At 45.6% G+C, this 19,163-nt stretch overlaps 1 protein-coding gene across 1 annotated transcript; it reads left to right on the top strand.

The window, feature by feature from the left end:
* The first annotated feature begins 359 nt into the window (after positions 1–359).
* On the top strand, positions 360–14,742 carry LOC149366182 (putative peptidoglycan muropeptide transporter SLC46). The gene is made up of 7 exons (XM_089549322.1): positions 360–494; positions 5,284–5,637; positions 6,879–7,614; positions 8,184–8,420; positions 9,425–9,508; positions 10,609–10,774; positions 13,291–14,742. Exons 2-7 carry the CDS (start codon positions 5,302–5,304, stop codon positions 13,373–13,375), a joined length of 1,644 nt encoding a protein of 547 aa, XP_089405448.1. The 5' UTR covers positions 360–494; positions 5,284–5,301; the 3' UTR covers positions 13,376–14,742.
* The last annotated feature ends 4,421 nt before the right edge of the window (positions 14,743–19,163 follow it).

Here is a 19,163-nt window from a genome sequence, read left to right as displayed (position 1 = left end):
ATGTAAATGGTGTCGCCCTGGCAACGGCTTTGGGAAGTTTCTGCTTGTACCTAGGTTATATGGGGGTATATGAAAAAGCGCGTCTCGTTTCCATGTTAGGCGAAGCATTCTGAGCAGGTGCGGATGTTTTGACGACTCACTGCGCATTTCAAACATTCCCGTCCGCAACGAAACAAAAAAATTCAGGAATTATTAACAATGCCGTGCACCAGCCCGTTTTTCGTTTATATTTTCTTCTTCCTGATTGCAAGGACATCGAGCAGCTCTTTGCCAGGATGAACGTTTTTTAAAAAACAAAAAAAGGAAGCAGTGGCAGCTGCTACAGACGATGACGCTCTCGTATAAATGCATGCCCCTGTGTGGCGGACTAGCAACAGAGCGTCGCAGTATACAAGAGCACAGATGTTGTATTGGGGCCAGCGATCAGCGTACCACTTCAATACTAGCCACAGCCGAGACAGGCAGACTTCGAACAACGATAACTCAGCAAATTCGTAAGTTACAACGATCGCTTCAATCCGATTTTTTATTTTTTAAAGGAATGGATGAATCTTACTGTGATGAGCGCGGACAGGTTGAATCGACTCACAGAGATTTATTTCGGAGCATGTCTTTAGCGCAGGAGAGTTTGTGGTGCTTTGTGCGCGTTGACAGAAAAAGTGCGTTGGAAGAATGTATTCGTGTCTGGCCCTTTTGTAGCTGGGTCCGTGATATCACGGGCGACGGTACAAACTGGTACGTGGGCCTAGTACCGGTCATGTGCGAGGACACCAATAAGGTAACCGGCGCGACACAGTGGTGACTGGTGACAGCAATGATGGAGTTGTTCTTAAACCGACAGCTCAGTAAAGAAGCCGCTGTGGCATCAGACGATGTTATTACTGGTTTATGTAGTGTCAGAAAGACTGCAGTGCTCGCCTATTGATCGATGACAGTACTAGTCAGTTTGTACGCGGAATGGCCTGGAGTGACGTGATGTACCGTCTTTACGAAAAGTAACCGGGCAACGGTGGCTCCTTTCTTAGCCGCGTAGCGAAGCACTTATGGCAGCGCTTAAATTCTGAATCTGTGTAAAATGAGCTGAACTTTTTTGTCTTCACGTTTTGACACCATTCAGTCTTTAAAAGTGCCCTGAAGGATCCGTTATTCGGTTCAGATGCAAAAACCTGCTGCTGGGCTACTTTTGGCAAAGGGGGCACCAGTGCCTCATTTATGTTGGGTTTCTTGAGGCTGGTCAGTCGGAGGAAGCCAGGATACATGCATTGTTTTGCGTCTTTTCCTCTCCGTCTAAGAGGGCCGAAAAGTCTGGCTGTTAGTAAAATATCAATCAGAGCTAGTTTGTGCCCGTTATTAAATTAAGTGGAACCGGTGTTGAAAAAGACAAATCTCCATGCACAGCTCAGCTCTAGGTGTTTTGTGATAACCTTGTCTTTTTCCGAGTTGTAACGCTTATACTGAAAATGTGGGACTTATTGAGGCCAGATCTGCAAGCTCGACATCATTTAACTGCAACTAACTGATACAGGCTAATCTCGACAAAGTTTCGATATAGGCTCGGATTTGTTAACAAAGGGCAACTTTGCTTCGAGTGCAAGGGTAAGCCCTGCCATAATCCGTCGTATAGAAGTGTATTTCAGAAAATTTGTTTCAGAAAATAGCGCTTCTAATGCTGCCTCGGATAGTTGTTGCGATGTCAGTGCACGTTAAAGAACCCCAGGTGGTCGAAATTTCCGGAGCCCTTCACTACGGCGTCTCTCATAGCCTCATTCGCTTTGGGACGTTAAACCTCAATAAACCAAACCATTAGTTGTTGGCGGATAGTTGTTGGTAAGGGCCACCTATTTTGTGGCGCCGTAATGTCGTGCTGCACTTGAAGCAACTTGACGACGCAATTCGCATTTTACTACTCCTCATTTCGTTCACTTCTTACATATCATTCTTTACAAAATAAAGAATGGGAACCTGTAGATTAGGTCAGCACGGGTTTTAGCTCGAATCAGAAGGAGCACGCGTTACCGATGATAGTTCAGCAAGAGGTTTCTCAATCAGTCGTAAGTAGCAAAAGGCGCCATCCCTCTAAAGTTACAAAAACCACTGAACGTTTCAGTCGCATGGCGTTCAACTGCTCCCCTGCCGAGGCAATGATGCCAAATTATAACTGAGCTACAACGGAGGCAAGAATGTGCTAGTCAGCCGTTTCAAGAATGAGCCACGAGAAGTCACTTCCCTCAGGTAACGTGGCACAGTGCAGCCAACATAGTACATAATAAAGAGCAGTGTAACGGCAAGGAAATCCGCCCAAGCAAATTCATTCTTGTTATTTTGTTTATTACATTAACATCTATACCCGCAACTGCATCGGTGGTTTCTTTTGAAGTGCGATTTCCGGCGACGCTGCCAAGATTTTAGAGATAGAAAAGCAGAGGTATAAAACGCGCCGCAGTTTTGCCAGCTGTGCTATTCACGTCCGTTTTTATATTTGTTTTATTATTTTGCGTGGAGGCTATAGAAAACGAAATCGGTAGATGACGCGTTTTGTCATTACGAAGGAATTTCTTGCGTTCACTGCACCCATGAAATGAATCATCCAACGCGTATCCTGTGACTACTCACCCCCACCTCCTCGACAGACCTCAATATTTTCCTTTGAGCTTTCAACAGCTGTAGAGTAGTTTCTATGCTTCCGGTTTAATAACATTTTTTTTTATCCATTTCGAGAGAATGTACCGGTGGAAAAAATGAAATGCAGCTCCAATCCACAGATCAAATACTTCACGTATTCTTGCGGTCACACTGGAAAATTTCCTATTTGATGTGATATTGCTCTTTTACACTTTCGTGATACTTACTTTCCTCCACACGTAGCTCATTTTAAAGGAAAGCTTCTTTTGTCTTACGTCATCACTGCACTACAAATCGTATCAATAAATTTTGTTCGCATCGCAACTCTGTGCTCACTTCATTCCTTTTCCGAACAAAAGTAAAGATGAAATGGTTTGATTTTCTTGGAGGCTACCTCAGAAGTTGTGATGCTCGGTGAACGTGTCGCAGAGTCATTTTCTAAAGAGGTTGGATGAATTAACGCACGATTAAGGTGTTGGATATGTCTACCCATGAGATAAGGTCTCGGGCACTGATCGTAAGGCTAACGGAATTTTCGAAGAAGTGAAAAGGGGTACCGTCACCTGGTTCTTCACTTGATTTCGAGAACTTTGCCTACCTTGCCTTACCAGTAAGCTTGCAATGTCCAGACCATGAAAAAGTTAGAGCAAAGCTCTACATTTGTAGCGTTCGGGTACTTGTAGCTCTCGAGCTAGAAATTGAGATTAAGGAATTTGGTGACGAAATAAATGACTGACCAATTAAGTCCAGAGAACGGCTATAACTTCTCAACACCTACAGAAAAAAGAAAATCATGGACGAGGATGTTACTAAGATCATGAGCATCAAGCACTGGAGTCAAAGAATCGTCTTGCTAATTTAATCGCTGCTCTATCAAACTTCTAGGCTGCTTGTCGTGAGGTTTAGATTTCGTGGCGATACAAACACGAGCATAGGAATGAAAACGAGGGGTGGAGGCAGTGGCAGGGACTTCCCTCATGTAGCAATGACCGAGAATGTTTCAAAGGGAGCGCTATATTCACTTCCAAATGAAGGGATTGGAAATGCAGGTCATAGGAATTCCCGCCCATCTCAAACGCCCGATCCAAAGTTCTTTCATAAATCCGCCTCTGTCATGATTTCTATGCATTACCTCCGGTTCAATCTCCTGTATGCAGGAGAGCTGGTCGTTCATGACTGTTTAAAAAAAAGAGCAAGCAACAATCTCTAAAAGTGTGGTTTGTTCAACACTGCAAGAATTTCATGCACTTTCGAAAGATAAGAAACTACTAGGGTAGTGTCTGTATTGCACGGAGAAGAAGAAAAACTTTGCCGAGTTCAAACATGCACTGTAAACAAAATTAAGTCCAAAAGGGAGTATAAATGGTGGCGGCCACCCTTTTTACTCTATAGTGAAAACATTTACTCCATAAGTGTGGAGTAAAAAGGTGGACTGTCCTCCATTTTACTCCCATGAGGGAATAATGGAGTAAAAATGAGGATTTACCTGCTTTTACTCTAGTCCAGAAAAGGAGTTAATTGTGCCAAATACTCCACTAGTGCCGAAATTGAGTAAAAAAACACAATTTCGTGCAATCCGCCCCGCCACCTAGCGTCTCGTCTGCTTCTGATCAGTTGTCTGATAATGGCGGTGAGTGAAGACCGCTTGGTTGCCATCGTCGCTGGATCTCTGCTCACTTTAGCTCCTTCACGGGCGCGTGCCGCGGTACAAGATGTCGGTTTGTCGTTGTTTTCAGCTACAGTACGCTAGATAATTGAATTGCTCCTGTGAAGCCTCCAGTGCTCTAACCATACCTGACTTTCCTTTGTTAGTATCGCCACCCCGTTACAGCCCCCCGCTTAGGACTAATTCTCCAAAGCTTTCTTCAGTGTGGTTCTCGCAGTGTGTTGCAGCAGATTATGTGTTGAATGAAAATGGAACTATGATAGAACATAGTGTCAACGCTGAGCTCTTGACTGAGCTGATGAAGCTACATTTTTCCGCAATCATATTGAAAAGCCAAGCCTTAATGAAGTGATTATGAAAGCAATCACTGCGATTCGAAACTACCATCAGGGGTGTTTTCAACTTCTATGCTTTGGTTTTTAGTCAAATATAGCGTGGCGCATGACCATGAAAACTGCCCAGCGACTCCTTTTCAGTTTTCAACTATTGATTATAATGTTACATTCCTTTATCTACGAACATGGTCAACCAAACGAGCTCGTACAGCAAAAGGAGACGACAAGCAGACGGCTCCCGCCGCCTACGCCGCCGCTGGGCTTGCAGACGGCGAAAAGAATGCGTGACGTGGTGTCACATTAGGGCAGCGCAGTTTCCCAAGTTGGGTTGCCGGTGGCCCGCAGAGCTACTTCCCGTTTCCGCCGCTGTCACTGCTGTAAACATAAGCCTGAATGAGAATAAACATGACGCCATTTTCGGGCTCCATTTCTGTGGGTGTAAAAAACCTACTCCCTTATATAAGAGAGTAAATAAAGAAACACCATACATGTGGAGTAAAAAAAAAAACCTCCTTTTGGGTTTGCGTTAGAGGACAAGCCATTTACTCCCTTTTGGGTGTTTTTTTGCTAATAGTGTAGGTGATCCTCGAACTAGTTTCCTCTTAAGGGAGAATGAAAGTGGCTGAGTTACTTAAATTTCAGTGGTGTGTAATTTCGCAGCTGCCGTTGCCAGCAGAGATGACGTCACCCTCGGAATGCGAGCTTCCAAGCCAGAAGCTATCATCTACTGACGGAGTTCACAGAATTGGCGGTGGCCAACATCGTTCTTCGGCTATCCTTCTCAGCACTGACGGTGCGTCGCCGCCTCCGTCACGAGACGCTATGGACTGCGGGCCAATCATGAAGCCAATCGATGACAGCGACAACCAAGCAGTCACGCCGATCATTGACGCCACCGTCGCCTCGCCTCCTCCCCTGTACCGTCGAATTCTCGACACCATTTCGAAGGCAAGGTTGGAGATATTCCTGGTTTTCTACCTCTCCTCACGCTTCATGGTCGTCACACCGATTCAGGTAGGTGTCTGGAAATAGTCGACTGCGGAACGCGAGTTTGCCATTTTTGCCAGTTTGCCAGTTTTGGCCATGAACGCTCGCTTTTCGAACTTTCATAGAGGGCACAAATTCTTCCGACTTCACACTAGAGGAACTTGACCTCAGACACATATGGCGCGAGATTCGAATGTACGCTATTGTTTCAGTTTGCTGCATGTGCTAAAAAACGTTCCAAGTCATTAAAGTAAACTGTTAGGAACACATCCATTGCATCTGTGAGTACCCAGCTTAAAGCGCAGCCTTTCTGTGAGGTTAAGAGATCAAGATGCTTGCTTGTTCATGGTCACGCTGTTAGGCTGGTTATGCAGAAGCGTTCTGAATCTCTTGATGGGGCGACAAGCTCTGGTGTTAACCTCTCCGAACTTTAGAATCTACACGGTTGCTCCAAGAGCCTCACCATACAGCAAGAAAATCGGCATTGAAGGCATTTGAAAAGCCGCAGGCGTTATTTGCGATTCAAATATATTAGCGGTGTTTATCATTGTGGAGGTGGTATTCAAAAACCGAAATGTTTGCTTGCACGTCAATGTACGTGTGTCGGCGTAGACCACAGGTTGGAGGTATAGGAGATTGCCAATATACTTCAATTGTATTTTTTTTGTCAGAAACAATCCGCTAATTGAACAAGTTGACTTGAAACAATGTTTTTTTTTATTATATGTAATGATGTTTTCTTTTCTATGTGGCAATGATCGCTTTCCAGCTTTGTAATGCTGTGTGTATTTTTTGTTTTCTTACGTTTTGCTTTATTGCATCGCTGTCCATTAGTTGCGCTGCCAACAATTATGTGATCGTTTTGCGTATCCTCCGCCACTGTAATGCTTGTTGGCGCAGTGGTTAAATAAATAAATAAAGAGAAGCAAACCCCTTCAACTTTCTTGTTTCATACTTACTTGCACCTATCCTTTCTTAGTCATAATCGTGAACCATTCTGAAGCTTTCTTTATCCCTTCCGCAAATTTACATGATGGGCGGAGATGAAAACATTTTCGGACATTTACAATTTCACGTTTAGTTACTATAACAGCGGATGTGTTGCTTTAACGCAAAGGCATATAATGTTTCATTTTTGTTTTTTTTTGACACACTTCAGTTTCACGTCCGTATGAACATTTTGCGGGGGCCCCTCGCCCTTCCAGACACCTTGCAAGCAGTCCTTCGTTTCAAATCCCACTCAGACACACGCGTGAATCATATTTCAGGACCTGCTTATCAAAAAGGCTTGCCTCTACACCCTGAAGTTCAACGCCAGCGTCTGCTCTCACTTGGACGATAACGACGACATCAAGAGCCATGTCGAGCAGATATCCAGCGCGATGAGCACGATGCAGATGGTCGTCGCTATGGCACCCTCAGCGATAATCTCAATCTTCATCGGGCCCTGGTGCGACAAGTACGGCTACCGAACGCCGGTCGTGTGCGCTACACTTGGATTCCTGGCGACTACCACGCTAAACCTAATCACCGTGCATCACATGCAGTTGCCCCTGTACGCCAACGTCCTCGCTGCTATTCCTGACGGCTGTAGCGGCGGCATCATCTCCGTATTCACCGCAGTTCACAGTCAGGCGACCGTCACAACCGGTGCTAAGAGGCGGAGGGGTCGCTTCTTCGCGCTTAACTTGACCATAACGCTGGGCGCTCCTCTGGGTGGTTTCATCGGAGGATTGATTTACGGGCGCTATGGTTGGAACTCGGTTCTGAGCGTGTCCTTCCTGGTAGGGACTCTGGGACTGCTCTGGGCTTGCTTTGCTCTTGGCAACGTGGTGAAGCCCGAGAATGTGAAGGACGGACTGCGGCTACGGGTGCGGAACCTGTTCCGATTGGACAATCTGTACGCGGGCTTGAAGAGCACGGTGAAACGTAGGCCTAACAAGGGAAGGACTCAATTGTGGTGTCTTGTGGCCGCCACCTGCTGCATCGTGTTCGACCATGCTAGTGAGTATATGAATTCGCATGACATTCTGTGCTCATTGCTGCATTGATAGACGCGTGAACGTGTGTCTTTACCAGAGTGGACATTTACATTAAGGGGACTTTCCTGATCGTTTTGTAAAATATTTGTTGTACCAAGGGCAAGGAACTTTCTTGCATGGCTGGAAAACTCCTGAGCTAAAACACGACCCGCCGTTTGGAAGCTGTTGGAATTCAATAAGTTCTATCAGTAGGACACGTGTTAGCTGCTTTAAACATGATATGCAACACGTAAGAACCGCTGGCTTTGAAATAGTAGTTTTTCGCTGTACAATATATACCTAGAAATGGGTTAAGAGCTTTGTAATGACCCTGTCCAGTTGTGTTCAAGGTTTCAGGGATTTCTATTCTGAATAGCGTTGAGTGCGTTTTGCTTATAAATGTTTGCTGTGACCGCGTATTTCGTGTTGCAGACGTTATGTAGCTCACCCGGTCCAGTCCATGTATCTCAGAAATCATCGAAGGAGTGTAATAATTTGGGACATTCTATGAATATCGCGGTATCTCAAGAAACCTTGCATTCTTTTTCGCAGCGATGGCGATCACGTACTTCTACGTCCACCACATGTACTCCTGGACGGTGGCTCGATACACGGCTGTGCAGACCACATCGGCCATAGTCGGTGTGGCTATGAATCTTCCCATCATCTACCTTTTCCTGAGAGTGTTCAAAGTGAGCGACCCTTCAATGGCCCTTGTCGGAGCTTGCTTCACTGTTGCTCAAATGGTCATACTCGGGATCGCCTACAAGGAGTGGCTCTACTATATTTGTGAGTAATGAGCAGCTTTTAAAGAAGACATGAATCTGATGATAGCATAAAGTACGAGTGCGAAAATACTCTGGCGTGGCACTTTCCTTTGCATCGCGAGGATCTGTAACACAAGGGTCGAATCCATACCTCGGCAGCACTATCTGAGACGAAATGAAAGACTGCGTGATGGGAGTGTAGTCAACTCTAAAAACGCCAGTTAACCAAAATTAATTAGGTGCCCTATACAACAGCAACCATTTCTCTATTCCTTCTTTAATTGCCTTATTTAGCCCTTCCTTTAATCATCTACGGACAGGTTTTTTATTCAGAAAATGGCACCAAAATGGCCATTTAGTACCCCTGCTGCCATGTGTTGGAAACTAAAAAATACGTTGTACGTGTCCTGCTAGTCTTGAACCGAACACACAATGCCGGAAAACAGACGACAGGCTGGACTCGTCATGAGCCAGAAATGAGTCTGTGTATGACAAGCGTGGTCCGTTCAAGTCTGCTAGGGGGTGAAGTCGTTATTGATGCAACGTGCACAGTTACTCCAGTTCTCATAACTTCCCTAAACTACCTACCACCCATTGAAGGGACATTCATCGCATACCCGTTACTTTGAATACAGGACCCATTTCAATATCGTTCTTGTAAATTCCAGCTCAACTCTTACCAGAACGGTTTTCAGTTGCGTAATAAAAATGCAAGCATCGTAGTTTTCCACATGGTTGATGTCAACATATCCTGTGCGGCTTCTGTTAATGGTAGTTCTTTCCTGATGCTACGTACCTACATATGTGAAAAACCAAACCACACCGTGGAAGCTTACTAATTCGAGAAAGCTTTCACGCTTGTTGCACTTTTTCAATCGCTTTCGTTTGGTTTGATTTGGTTAAGGGGGCTATGACGTCAGGCTGCGACGAACGCCGGAGTGAAGGGCAATGTCTTTTGTGTGCTTGAAGAAAAGTGCGCATGTGCGACTGTCGATCTTTAAAATGTGTTTCTAATTTTCTTTCTAGACTGCCTTGTCGGCGTCCCGACTTTCCTCGCAAAGGTCGGCATCCGTACGCACTTCTCTAAGCTGCTGGATGACGATGAAGTTGGTAAGTGAGCCCTCAGAGAACTGCCACGCTAAATGAGAATGCGGACAAAAATGTGTTAGGTTTGGTTTGGTTAGGTTTGGTTTGGTTTACGCTAGTGCTTTAAAAGAAGAAGTAGGTAGTTGACGGAGAGAAACGAGACTACGGCAGTCATCTCCAATAGAAGACACGTTATTGAAAGACCAGTGCGCCTTCAACGTTTCACGCCTCGATATGTGAGCTACACGTGTGTCACATCAAAGCATTTCAATGGTAGATACTTGATATTGATGCATTAAAACTAGCCGATAAGCGACCAATTTGAAAATAACAATGGCGCCAGGGCTTCCACCAACCGTCTTGATGAATCTTCCCTAGTTGTTGTTGTTGTTGTCAGCGGCTATTTTTAAATAAAACTACAAATGGAAGGAAAAGATATTGCTAGCCGCGGCATCTTCTATGGAAATATGAAGCACTTGAGCTGCGGCTAGAGGGAATGAAAGAGCAGGGAGAGGACAGAGATAGCGAAAGCAAGAGAAGAGCGATAGTAAGAAAGGATACACTTTCTCCTAGTGCAATATTTTTTTTTTTTTTCAAATTTCCCGCGTTCATTTGTGCTGCTAGTTCACTGTGTAAGGATAGAACACATACCTGACATAAGAGAGCATTCTTCAATAAAAAGTTCGAACAGAACTCTTGCAACCGATATACCACAGGCAGAGCCGCTTAAGACATGTTTGCTTTAGAAACTTGAAAGCTACATTGTCTGCTGAATGCCTAATAAACCCCGCCGCGGTGGCTGAGTAGTTACGGCGCTCGGCTGCTGGCCCGAAAGACGCGGGTTCGATCCCGGCCGCGGCGGCTGAATTTCTTGAAGGCGAGTATTCCAGAGGCCCGTGTGCTGTGCGATGTCAGTGCACGTTAAAGAACCCCAGGTGGTCGAAATTTCCGGAGCCCTCTACTACGGTGTCTCTCATAGCTTCAGTCGCTTTGGGACGTTAAACCCAAAATAAACCGAATGCCTAATAAATCCAGTTAAAGTCTTTTTTCAGAAACTGAGTTCCAAAAGCGGCAAAGTACGCTATGAGATCAAGCTCGTGAACTTGCGTGCCTCCTTCTCGCAGGCAAGGTGTTCGCCTTCCTCTCCTCCTTCGACTCACTGGTTCCCATCGCTGGGGACGTGTTACTCACGTGGCTCTTCAACGTGTCACTCGCATTCCTGCCGAGCCTGCCAGGTCTGCCGTTCCTGGTCGCCGCAGTGATCGGCTGCATCGCCACTGGCTTGATTGCGTAAGCTGACCACACTTAATAGTTACTGCCTGCACTCAGTACTTCTCATAAAGAGCGAGTGGGTCCTCACTAAAGAAGAATCTCAACTCCTTTCTTTTTTTTACCGTGGGAACGCGATCTACACTTTCCGAGCATTCTTAGGAACTTCAGAATGATGTCCTGGCCGGCCGATTTCCCTTATTTAAATCGGATTAAACGCCCTGGCTCCTGCCTTTTTATAACTCACCGCTGACGGTAGGAGGAGCCAACCAACCTTTTAGTCCCTTGACTACAGCGCAATGAACGGGACAAGGAGAAGGACACAGGCAGGGACACAACACTGCGTCCTTCTTCTTGTCCCGTTCGTTGCGCTGTAGTCATGGAATATCGGAACCAACTCGCCCAGCAACTTACTTTGTAAACCTATCGCTGATCGCTACGTATCACTCCGCCGATGGCAAAGCGACAAGCCACCACTGGACTGGCTAAAAGGTTTGGTTTATGGGGTTTAACTTCCCAAAGCGACTAAGGCTATGAGAGACGCCGTAGTGGAGGGCTCCGAAACTTCTGAAGTCCTTCACCAGGGCGTCTCTCGTAGCCTTAGTCGCTTTAGGACGTTAAACCCCATAAACCAAACCAAACCTTTTAGCCAGTCCAGTGGTGGCTTGTCGCTTTGCCATCGGCGGAGTGATACGTAGCGATCAGCGAAAGCAGAGTCCACACGTAGATTTATTTCCGTGGGCGTAATTTGGAGCCATGTAGTCTCTGACTGGATCGATCTTTTCAGAGAAAAGTAAAAACAAAAATAAAAGCGAAAGCGAAGCCACCACTGTACTGCCTGAATGGCCCTCCACGCGTTAGTTGACTCCTCCAACCGTCAGCAGCGAGTACAAAAAAGGCGGGAGCAGGGACATTCAATACGATTTAAATTAGGGAAGTCGGCCGGACAGGACAAATAATTCGAAATTTCTAAGAATGCTCGGAACGCGTAGATTGAGTTTCCGCGGTAAAAAGATGAGTTCAGATTCCTCTTCAGTGCACTTTTAAAGCGCTGGTTTAGTTACAGCATATGTTTGCTGTTCACGAAAAAGCAATGCGCGTGTGTAGCAGACGGAAAAGGAGAAAATAATTAGACTGAAAAAAAAAAAACAAGACCGGGAAAGAGTGAATGGCTACTTATAGGGTAACTGAAATTCAGAAGGTAGAAGTGAATTCACGAACAAGAACCAAATTTTTTACATTTCTTATTTCTGCACTAAAATCGAAAATGTCTTATTTGTAATATTCTTCTTCAGGTAAAGAACTGCGAGAAAAAATATTTCTTTTCGCTTATATCTGAGTAAATATTGGTTTCAGAAGCGTTCATAATGAGATCGACTTGTCTGGAACACCGACTCCGAAAAAGAAGACCTCATTTTTGACCATCAAGGGTGTAGATATGACTGCCAAGCGTGACGTGGACATTAAAAAAACACAGGTGGCTGATAACAATCCAGAGCCTTGGACCGCGGCCGAATTAACAGCGCACAGTGCAGCGCTCAAACATAATGCTATAATCTATAAATAATTATCTGGCAGTAGGCTTAAGCGGCAAGTACGCCTTCAAGCTGAGTGCTTGTTCCCTGAGATGGAAGCTTCAGTTATTTCCGGTATTTTGGAAGTAGGCTCACCCCACAAAATGAATTAAGGTGGATTAGTGGGTCGGATTAGTATAATACGCTTTGATAATGCAAGGAAAAGTACTGGAATACTCCAGGAGATGGCTCATGCACACCATATAATGGCGATGAAACCGGTTGCAACCGGAGTTTTGATGAGAAATTCGCAAGAACAACTTTAGACACACAATGTAGACAGCATAGCAGGGAGCATAAAGGCTATCCCATTTTTTTTCCTTAAGAATTCAGTTAACAGGTCCCCCAAGTTCTAGAATTTTTTAAGTATAGATTCATCTGTAGACATGCATAAGCACAGGTCAAGTTTTTGAGTTTGCAAAGCATTTTAGATCAAACGAAGACTAAAATTGCAGCGACACCATGGAGGAGAAAAACATGGGCCTCCATAGCTGCGAGAAGTGTTTTGTTAACTGGTTACCTTTCCCGTCTACGAGGCAGGGGTTACTAAAAGCTTTTCGGCAAGAGAAGTTCAGGAGTCTGACCACATTTTACGCTTTTTGACACCCACGACCGCCCAGTGAAAATGGGGCTTCTCATGCCAAGTCGTACCGTCAAAGTCACATTAATAAAAAAAAAAATATGCTTGTTATATGAGAAGCAATATAAAGCTTTGGTTCTCTTGCTGTGCCCATTCTTTTAGCGAGAGGGTGCTGAAGTCATTGAATATACACGCTTGCGCGAAAAAAAATATAGTATCCTTCGTAGACGAGAAAAACCAGTCAAATGAAATATCGATCAATATATAAATCAAATAAATTTAAATTTATAACAGACGACAGTCATCTAGGGCGTGCGTCATTTAAGACGCAGATGCAGTACTGCTGCTTGCGATGTCATCATGACGCTTTCTTTTTCTTGCAGCTATGTCACAAAGGTCCACAAGGAAATCATTTCATACGAAGGCATGTCCAACGTAGAGGCGGGGTCCAAAGCATGCAGCGGCTGACGCGTACAAGGACAGTAGAATACAAGGAGGTGCTCCTGGTATCTGTGAGTGCGAGATACAGAAGAAGACTTTGTGCCGTTGCGATCTGTTTGTGATTCGCATTGTGGTGGACCCGCGGAAAACTGCTCGAGAACGTGCAAGCCACGCAGGGTGAGCACTTACTCCAAGCCCATTACTTCAAGTCCATCGCAAGCACTTTGAACGGACACCCATTCCACGCACGAACCATCTCCTAGTAACTTGTGCTCACGAAGAAACACAAAGACAGGAAGTGCTTTTTCGCCTCCCCACTTTGACGTTCCAGATAGAAGAATAGTTGTGCTTGTCGATGAAAAGTGATTTTTTTCGTTTCTAGTGATGCCGTTAAAACGCGTCATTTATTGCGTTCTGTTTGGACTGAATAAATTATAGTTAGAAAAAATCTACAGTACAAATGAGATCGAATCACGGTAGTTTTGAGAAGTAATGAAATTGCATTCCTTTCTCAGTTGCAGCAGCAGTCGCGATTTTCTTTGTGCCACAGAGGTAGCCGAGTTGAATGTACCTATTTCAGCTGAACAGCAGCTTAAACTACAAATATGTAGCCGAAACATTTGGCTCCCTTCTATTCGACAAATCCGTACGTTTTGAAACGCTCAGCAAAAGGCTCCACATTTTTTTTTTGCATTTCCTAACGATACATGTAATTGTTGGGAATAGTTAATAAGTGTTGCCTTAATTTAATCTAGAGGTAGCTCATTGCATGTCTAAACTACAAGACCATAACTGTAATTTCGTCAAATTCGGGGCGTCAAAAAGTATTGCCCCAGCGCCAACTGTGCACTTTTAAGGCATTAGAGTGCTGTTTGGGGCTAGCTGGTCAAGCCGCCATGGCCATAAAGAAAGCCCTTTTGGTTTGTTAGTAAGGCGGCTGATTAACGTAAGTAAGGAGCTTCTGTGGATTACTAAACACCTGCAGTCATTTTGTAATCCGACATTGCGCTCTTACGCTTGCATAGGCTTCTCCAGCAGTATGTAGCCGCAGTGCATTGAATGCATCAATAGCTGTCGCTCATGGCCACGTTCCTGAATAAGCGGGATAGTGATAATAGCTACAGGGCATATAACTTCTTGGTTCTTTTGACGGTTGGCTCATGCTACCCATTTCATTAAGTTCAGAGTGGTTAGCAATGCGGCGTTGCTGTTGGCATAGAAGCAGTATACTCCAAGTCTACCTATTTCGTTTATTAAATTTGGGCGCCTGACCTGTTTTCCTTTATCTTGTGCATTCTTGTCACTTTTTTTCCCGTTACAAAAGTAGAGCTGCTGCCCAGTTACTTGTTTCATGCTTCTTTTTCTGTGTCTTATATTAGGGCAAAATATTTCTCGTCGGCTTTCCTCCTCAACAAGATCACAGCGTGTTCTCCATTCCGAAAAATCTTTCGAAAAACTTAATATTTAATTCGCAGTTAACTTTACACAAATGAGACTACCATAGGCAGATTTGCATATCCCACTAACGCAGCGGCAAATTACTCTCAGAAGAAGGCTTTTCAAAGAGTGGCGTCGACGTATGGTTGCATGACACCTTGCATGTGCTAGCGTCCCATCAAAGGAGGTTAGCAGGGACAAGGCGATTGTCAGCAATGTCATGATGGTCAGCGGGCGCCTAGGTTGGGGGGGGGGAGGTGGCGGGGGAAGGTGGGGGGGCTCATTTCACGGTCATTGAGTGCTCTGTTGAAGATTTCTATCCGACCGCTCAACTAAAGCTTTGCCTACAGTCCCAGAAAAATTACTTCCGAGTGGCGCTCTCTGGAGCTGAAGTCAAGAGCCCCATTTCGCGCTGTTTGCGGTGATCGGAAATAGGTGGCCTCACTGCCGCACAAGTTTCATTCATGTCTATGAACCCCATTAACTACCGAAGGGGCCTAGTGCTACAAAACGCACCTTTTCATTATATACATTAGTCGTAACACACACTGCAAAGAAAGCGTACATTTGCGAATGTGTCAGAATAATTAACACTTTGAGGTCTATCTGGGTACCTTTGTCCGTTTCCTCTAGGGTGAAAACAGGGTTTCGGGTTGGAAAATACTTGCCGGAACAATTTTATTTCGGACACTACAACTGGAAGCGTGCTTTTAATATAACGCCGAAAAAGAATTAAGCGGATAAGTTATGGTTTTTCGGCGAAGATGTAAGGTCTTTATATTATATTGCATTCTTGCTCTTTCGTGGCGCCACCTGTAGCTGAGTAACGACAAATCCCCCTTTACATTTGATTCAACTGCGATCAGATAGCAGCACTGTCCTAACTGCCCAGGGAAATGTCTTCCGATTGAACAGTTCCCCGGTGCCATTGTGTAATTCTAGAAAAAATATTTATATCAACGCAGTGCTTCATTAACTTTGTTGTAGTTACTAACCTAAACCACTGAATAAGAGAGCGGACAAGAGATTTTTTCGTAAAGCACCAGTCGGAATCAGTCTCCTCGCCCCTTCTTGTTGGCGCTTGTGCTGCGGAGCTTTGAAGCATCTAAAAAAAATGCGCAGAGGCGAGAGGCGCGGGGAGCAGGAGGAGGTGTACCCACGCTGCAAAGCGCATCTTACGAATTGAGTCCATAGCTATTGTTAACTAAATAAATATAAATAACAATAAAACTACTCGTAAACGTTTTCAAATTGATACGAGGGAAGTCAAAAGGGTGGTAGATTGTCGCTGTGATCAAGAACGCCTACGAATGCCATAATTAAAATTTTGTCTGTAAAAAGTGATGTAACGACACCACTGAGTAGGGTACGAATTCTTCGATAATTTGAGATTTTTACTCATTTAGCTCTGTTGTACTCTTTCTACGAAAATAGCCTTGCGACGTGCCTCTGTGCGTGCGTGCCATCGTGTGTATGCGTGCGTGCGTGTATGTGTGGTTTATTGGTGTTTCCCGTCCCAAAGCGACTCAGGCTATGAGGGACGCCGTAGTGAAGGGCTCCGAAAATTTCCGCCACCTGGAGTTCTTTAACTTGCGATAGCATCGCACAGTACACGGGCCTCCAGAATTTCGCCTCCATCGAAATTCGTCCGCCGCAGCCGGGATCGAACAACCGTCTTTCGGGCCAGCAGCCGAGCGCCGTAACCACTGAGCCACCGCGGTGGGTCTGTGTGTGTGTGGGTTAGAGCGAAATAGAACTGCGCGATGACGACGGGATAAAAGAAGGCAAAAGAAGGTGTGTGTGTGTGTGTGTGTGTGTGTGTGTGTGTATGTGTGTGTGCGTGTGTGCGTGTGTGTGTGTGTGTGTGTGCGTGTGTGTGTGTGTGTGCGTGTGAGCGTGCGTGCGTGCGTGCGTGCGTGTGTGCGTGTGAGCGTGCGTGCGTGCGTGCGTGCGCGCGCGCGCGCGCGCGCGCGCGTGTGTGTGTGTGTGTGTGTGTGTGTGTGTGTGTGTGTGTGTGTGTGTGTGTGTGTGTGTGTGTGTGTGTGTGTGTGTGTGTGTGTGTGTGTGTGTGTGTGTCTTTTTCTGCGCTTATGAACTATTACTGGTGTTTTCCTTCTTGATCTGATGTTTTATTTTTATATTAAGTCAAGACAACCTCAGCGCTCCCAGCGGATCGGGGCACCCACCGGACCCCGACGGTGCCTCCTTCAGAGGATCCTCCGGTGAGTGTACCTGCGCGCACCCACTGGTTAAAATACATGGCTCACCTATGAACTTCCACGCACCACCAACCTCACACGTCAACCCACCAACCTCCAGAACGTCTATGCCCACTACCCATCTTCATCGCCCTACAGCAGAACCCACCAAACAACCAGGCACCACCGTACCTGCTGATATCCGTACTTTTCGTACTGGTTGTAAATTTGCATTTTGTGCACTGATCGCCTCCCCAATGCGTCTTTGAACTGGATTTCGTCGCACTTTCTGGTTCTACTCCTTCGTCGCCCTCTGGGGAATGAAGCGTTTCTGGAGGATGGACGTCAGCATTAAAATTTAACCATATCAATTTTTAGCATTTCGAAAATGTCATTCGCGTTACCTGCGCTGCAGCACAAGGCTTTTAGAGGCTGCACGCGGACTGAACAGAAACTAAGCTGCCAAAGTTAGAATGCCAACGAACGCTCGTCACATAGCGGCGGCATTGTCACATGCTCTCTCCCTGCTCGACGTTGCCATTCGGACGCAGCGAAAGGAGTAAGTGACACCCTGTCTAGTTCATTCTAATTCATGCCACGGCCTATTCACTACTTCTTGGCGAGAGAAGGAATGCGAATGTCTTCGCAGCCTTTTCCCCAGGACCTAGGATGCCACGGATGATGTTTGGTGTTGCTGCATTTAAGACAAGGAGGGAAACGATAGAGCATATTCTTAATGGGCAACTGCAGCACTTTTTTGAAATTTTCACGATATTCAAGGATTCAAATGTATGTAGGCTGTAGGTAAAGCATGCCAAGTGTTTTTGCACTAGCATTTAAAATAATGACGTAATCGACGATTGAATTTTGCGCTTCTCCTCAGTGCACTGGAGGAGTGCAGAGAAACTGAGCGTGACGTCATGGAACGTATGATTTCAAATTAGCGCTTTCGTCAGCCACACCCTGCCCTTACTCGTTAGACGCTGCCAAACAACTGTCGACAGGGTTCGTCTTTGGTGGCGTTGGTTTTTTTCCTTCAGAGCAGGCGTTTGTGCGTTGGAAATGTACCGATACCTTCGATGACGTCAACATGCGCCCCCCACTTGACGTTGGCGCTGCGGAGAAGCTTGAAGGGCATCCGGATTTTAATCAGCGATTACCTCACTATTTCAAGTGCTAGCCCAAAAGGACTTCGCGTGCTTTGCCTGCAAGTTTCACACATTCGACCTTCTTAAGCTCATTGATTTCTAAAACCTCTGCAGTATCCCTTTAACCACTGTAAGACCCTCCAGCCCTCAGTGCATGAAGCCGCAGCAGGAGTCCGCAAAGTACTATAAGTGTTCAAAACCGCCATGGCATGGTGATATTTCAAGAAGTACAAGAGCGACTAGAGGACTGGTGGAGAAGGTCAAGGGAAGAAAATCGGCATTTAATCAGAAGATATTCATTACACTAGGAATTAATGGCCCGGGGACACTTGTCTTCACCCCGGTACAGAGAGGATGCTAATAATAATCTGTCTAATAATCGAGAGCGCTTGTCTGCTAATCCCGAGGACGTAGGTTGAAGTTATTTGTAGAATGAACTTGCGGTACCTCCTGCGCCGAAAAAAAAAATTTTGCGCATGTTAACCTATAGGAAGTTTCACGCTTGGAGTCGGGCTCCTGCCAGCCGGCTGCGCTGTATTCCATCTGCGAGATTCAATGGGAAAGGCGGCGATAACAGTTCCGTCTTGGTTTTACAGAAACGTTACGGTTTGACCGAGACAGGGAAAAAATTCCTGATGGTTTAGCTTGGTAAAAGCTAGTTTGTACGCGAAAGCTTCTCGCACATGGTTACACATGGTAAAGTCGTTTTTATTTGAACAGCATTGCTTTCCTCGGTAATCGTTACGAAGGCACTTTTATGATTATGGCTCTTTCCATCCGCCGAGCAGATCTCGAAGCGGCGGCTTCGTTCGCGGCTCGTTGTCGTCGCTTCTCCGCTTCTTGTCGTTTAGAGAGCCGTTCTGCCCGTTCTTCGGCCGTCTCAGCCGCACGCTTTGCCTGCCTCACTTCCATCTCGCGTTGTCGGCCGGCTTTGTGCCATCCTACGACTTCGGGATCCGTCGACGTAGCTTCTCGTAGCATTTGCTGATGCTATACTGAGTACGTACGCTTGCAATCCGCCTCTTCAGCCAT

Source organism: Amblyomma mixtum, chromosome 1 (assembly GCF_055824585.1).
Source record: "Amblyomma mixtum isolate Tamu chromosome 1, ASM5582458v1, whole genome shotgun sequence".
Lineage (NCBI taxonomy): Eukaryota > Metazoa > Arthropoda > Arachnida > Ixodida > Ixodidae > Amblyomma > Amblyomma mixtum.
The sequence above is the reverse complement of the archived record's forward strand: the minus strand, read 5'-3'. Positions and strand labels throughout refer to the sequence as shown.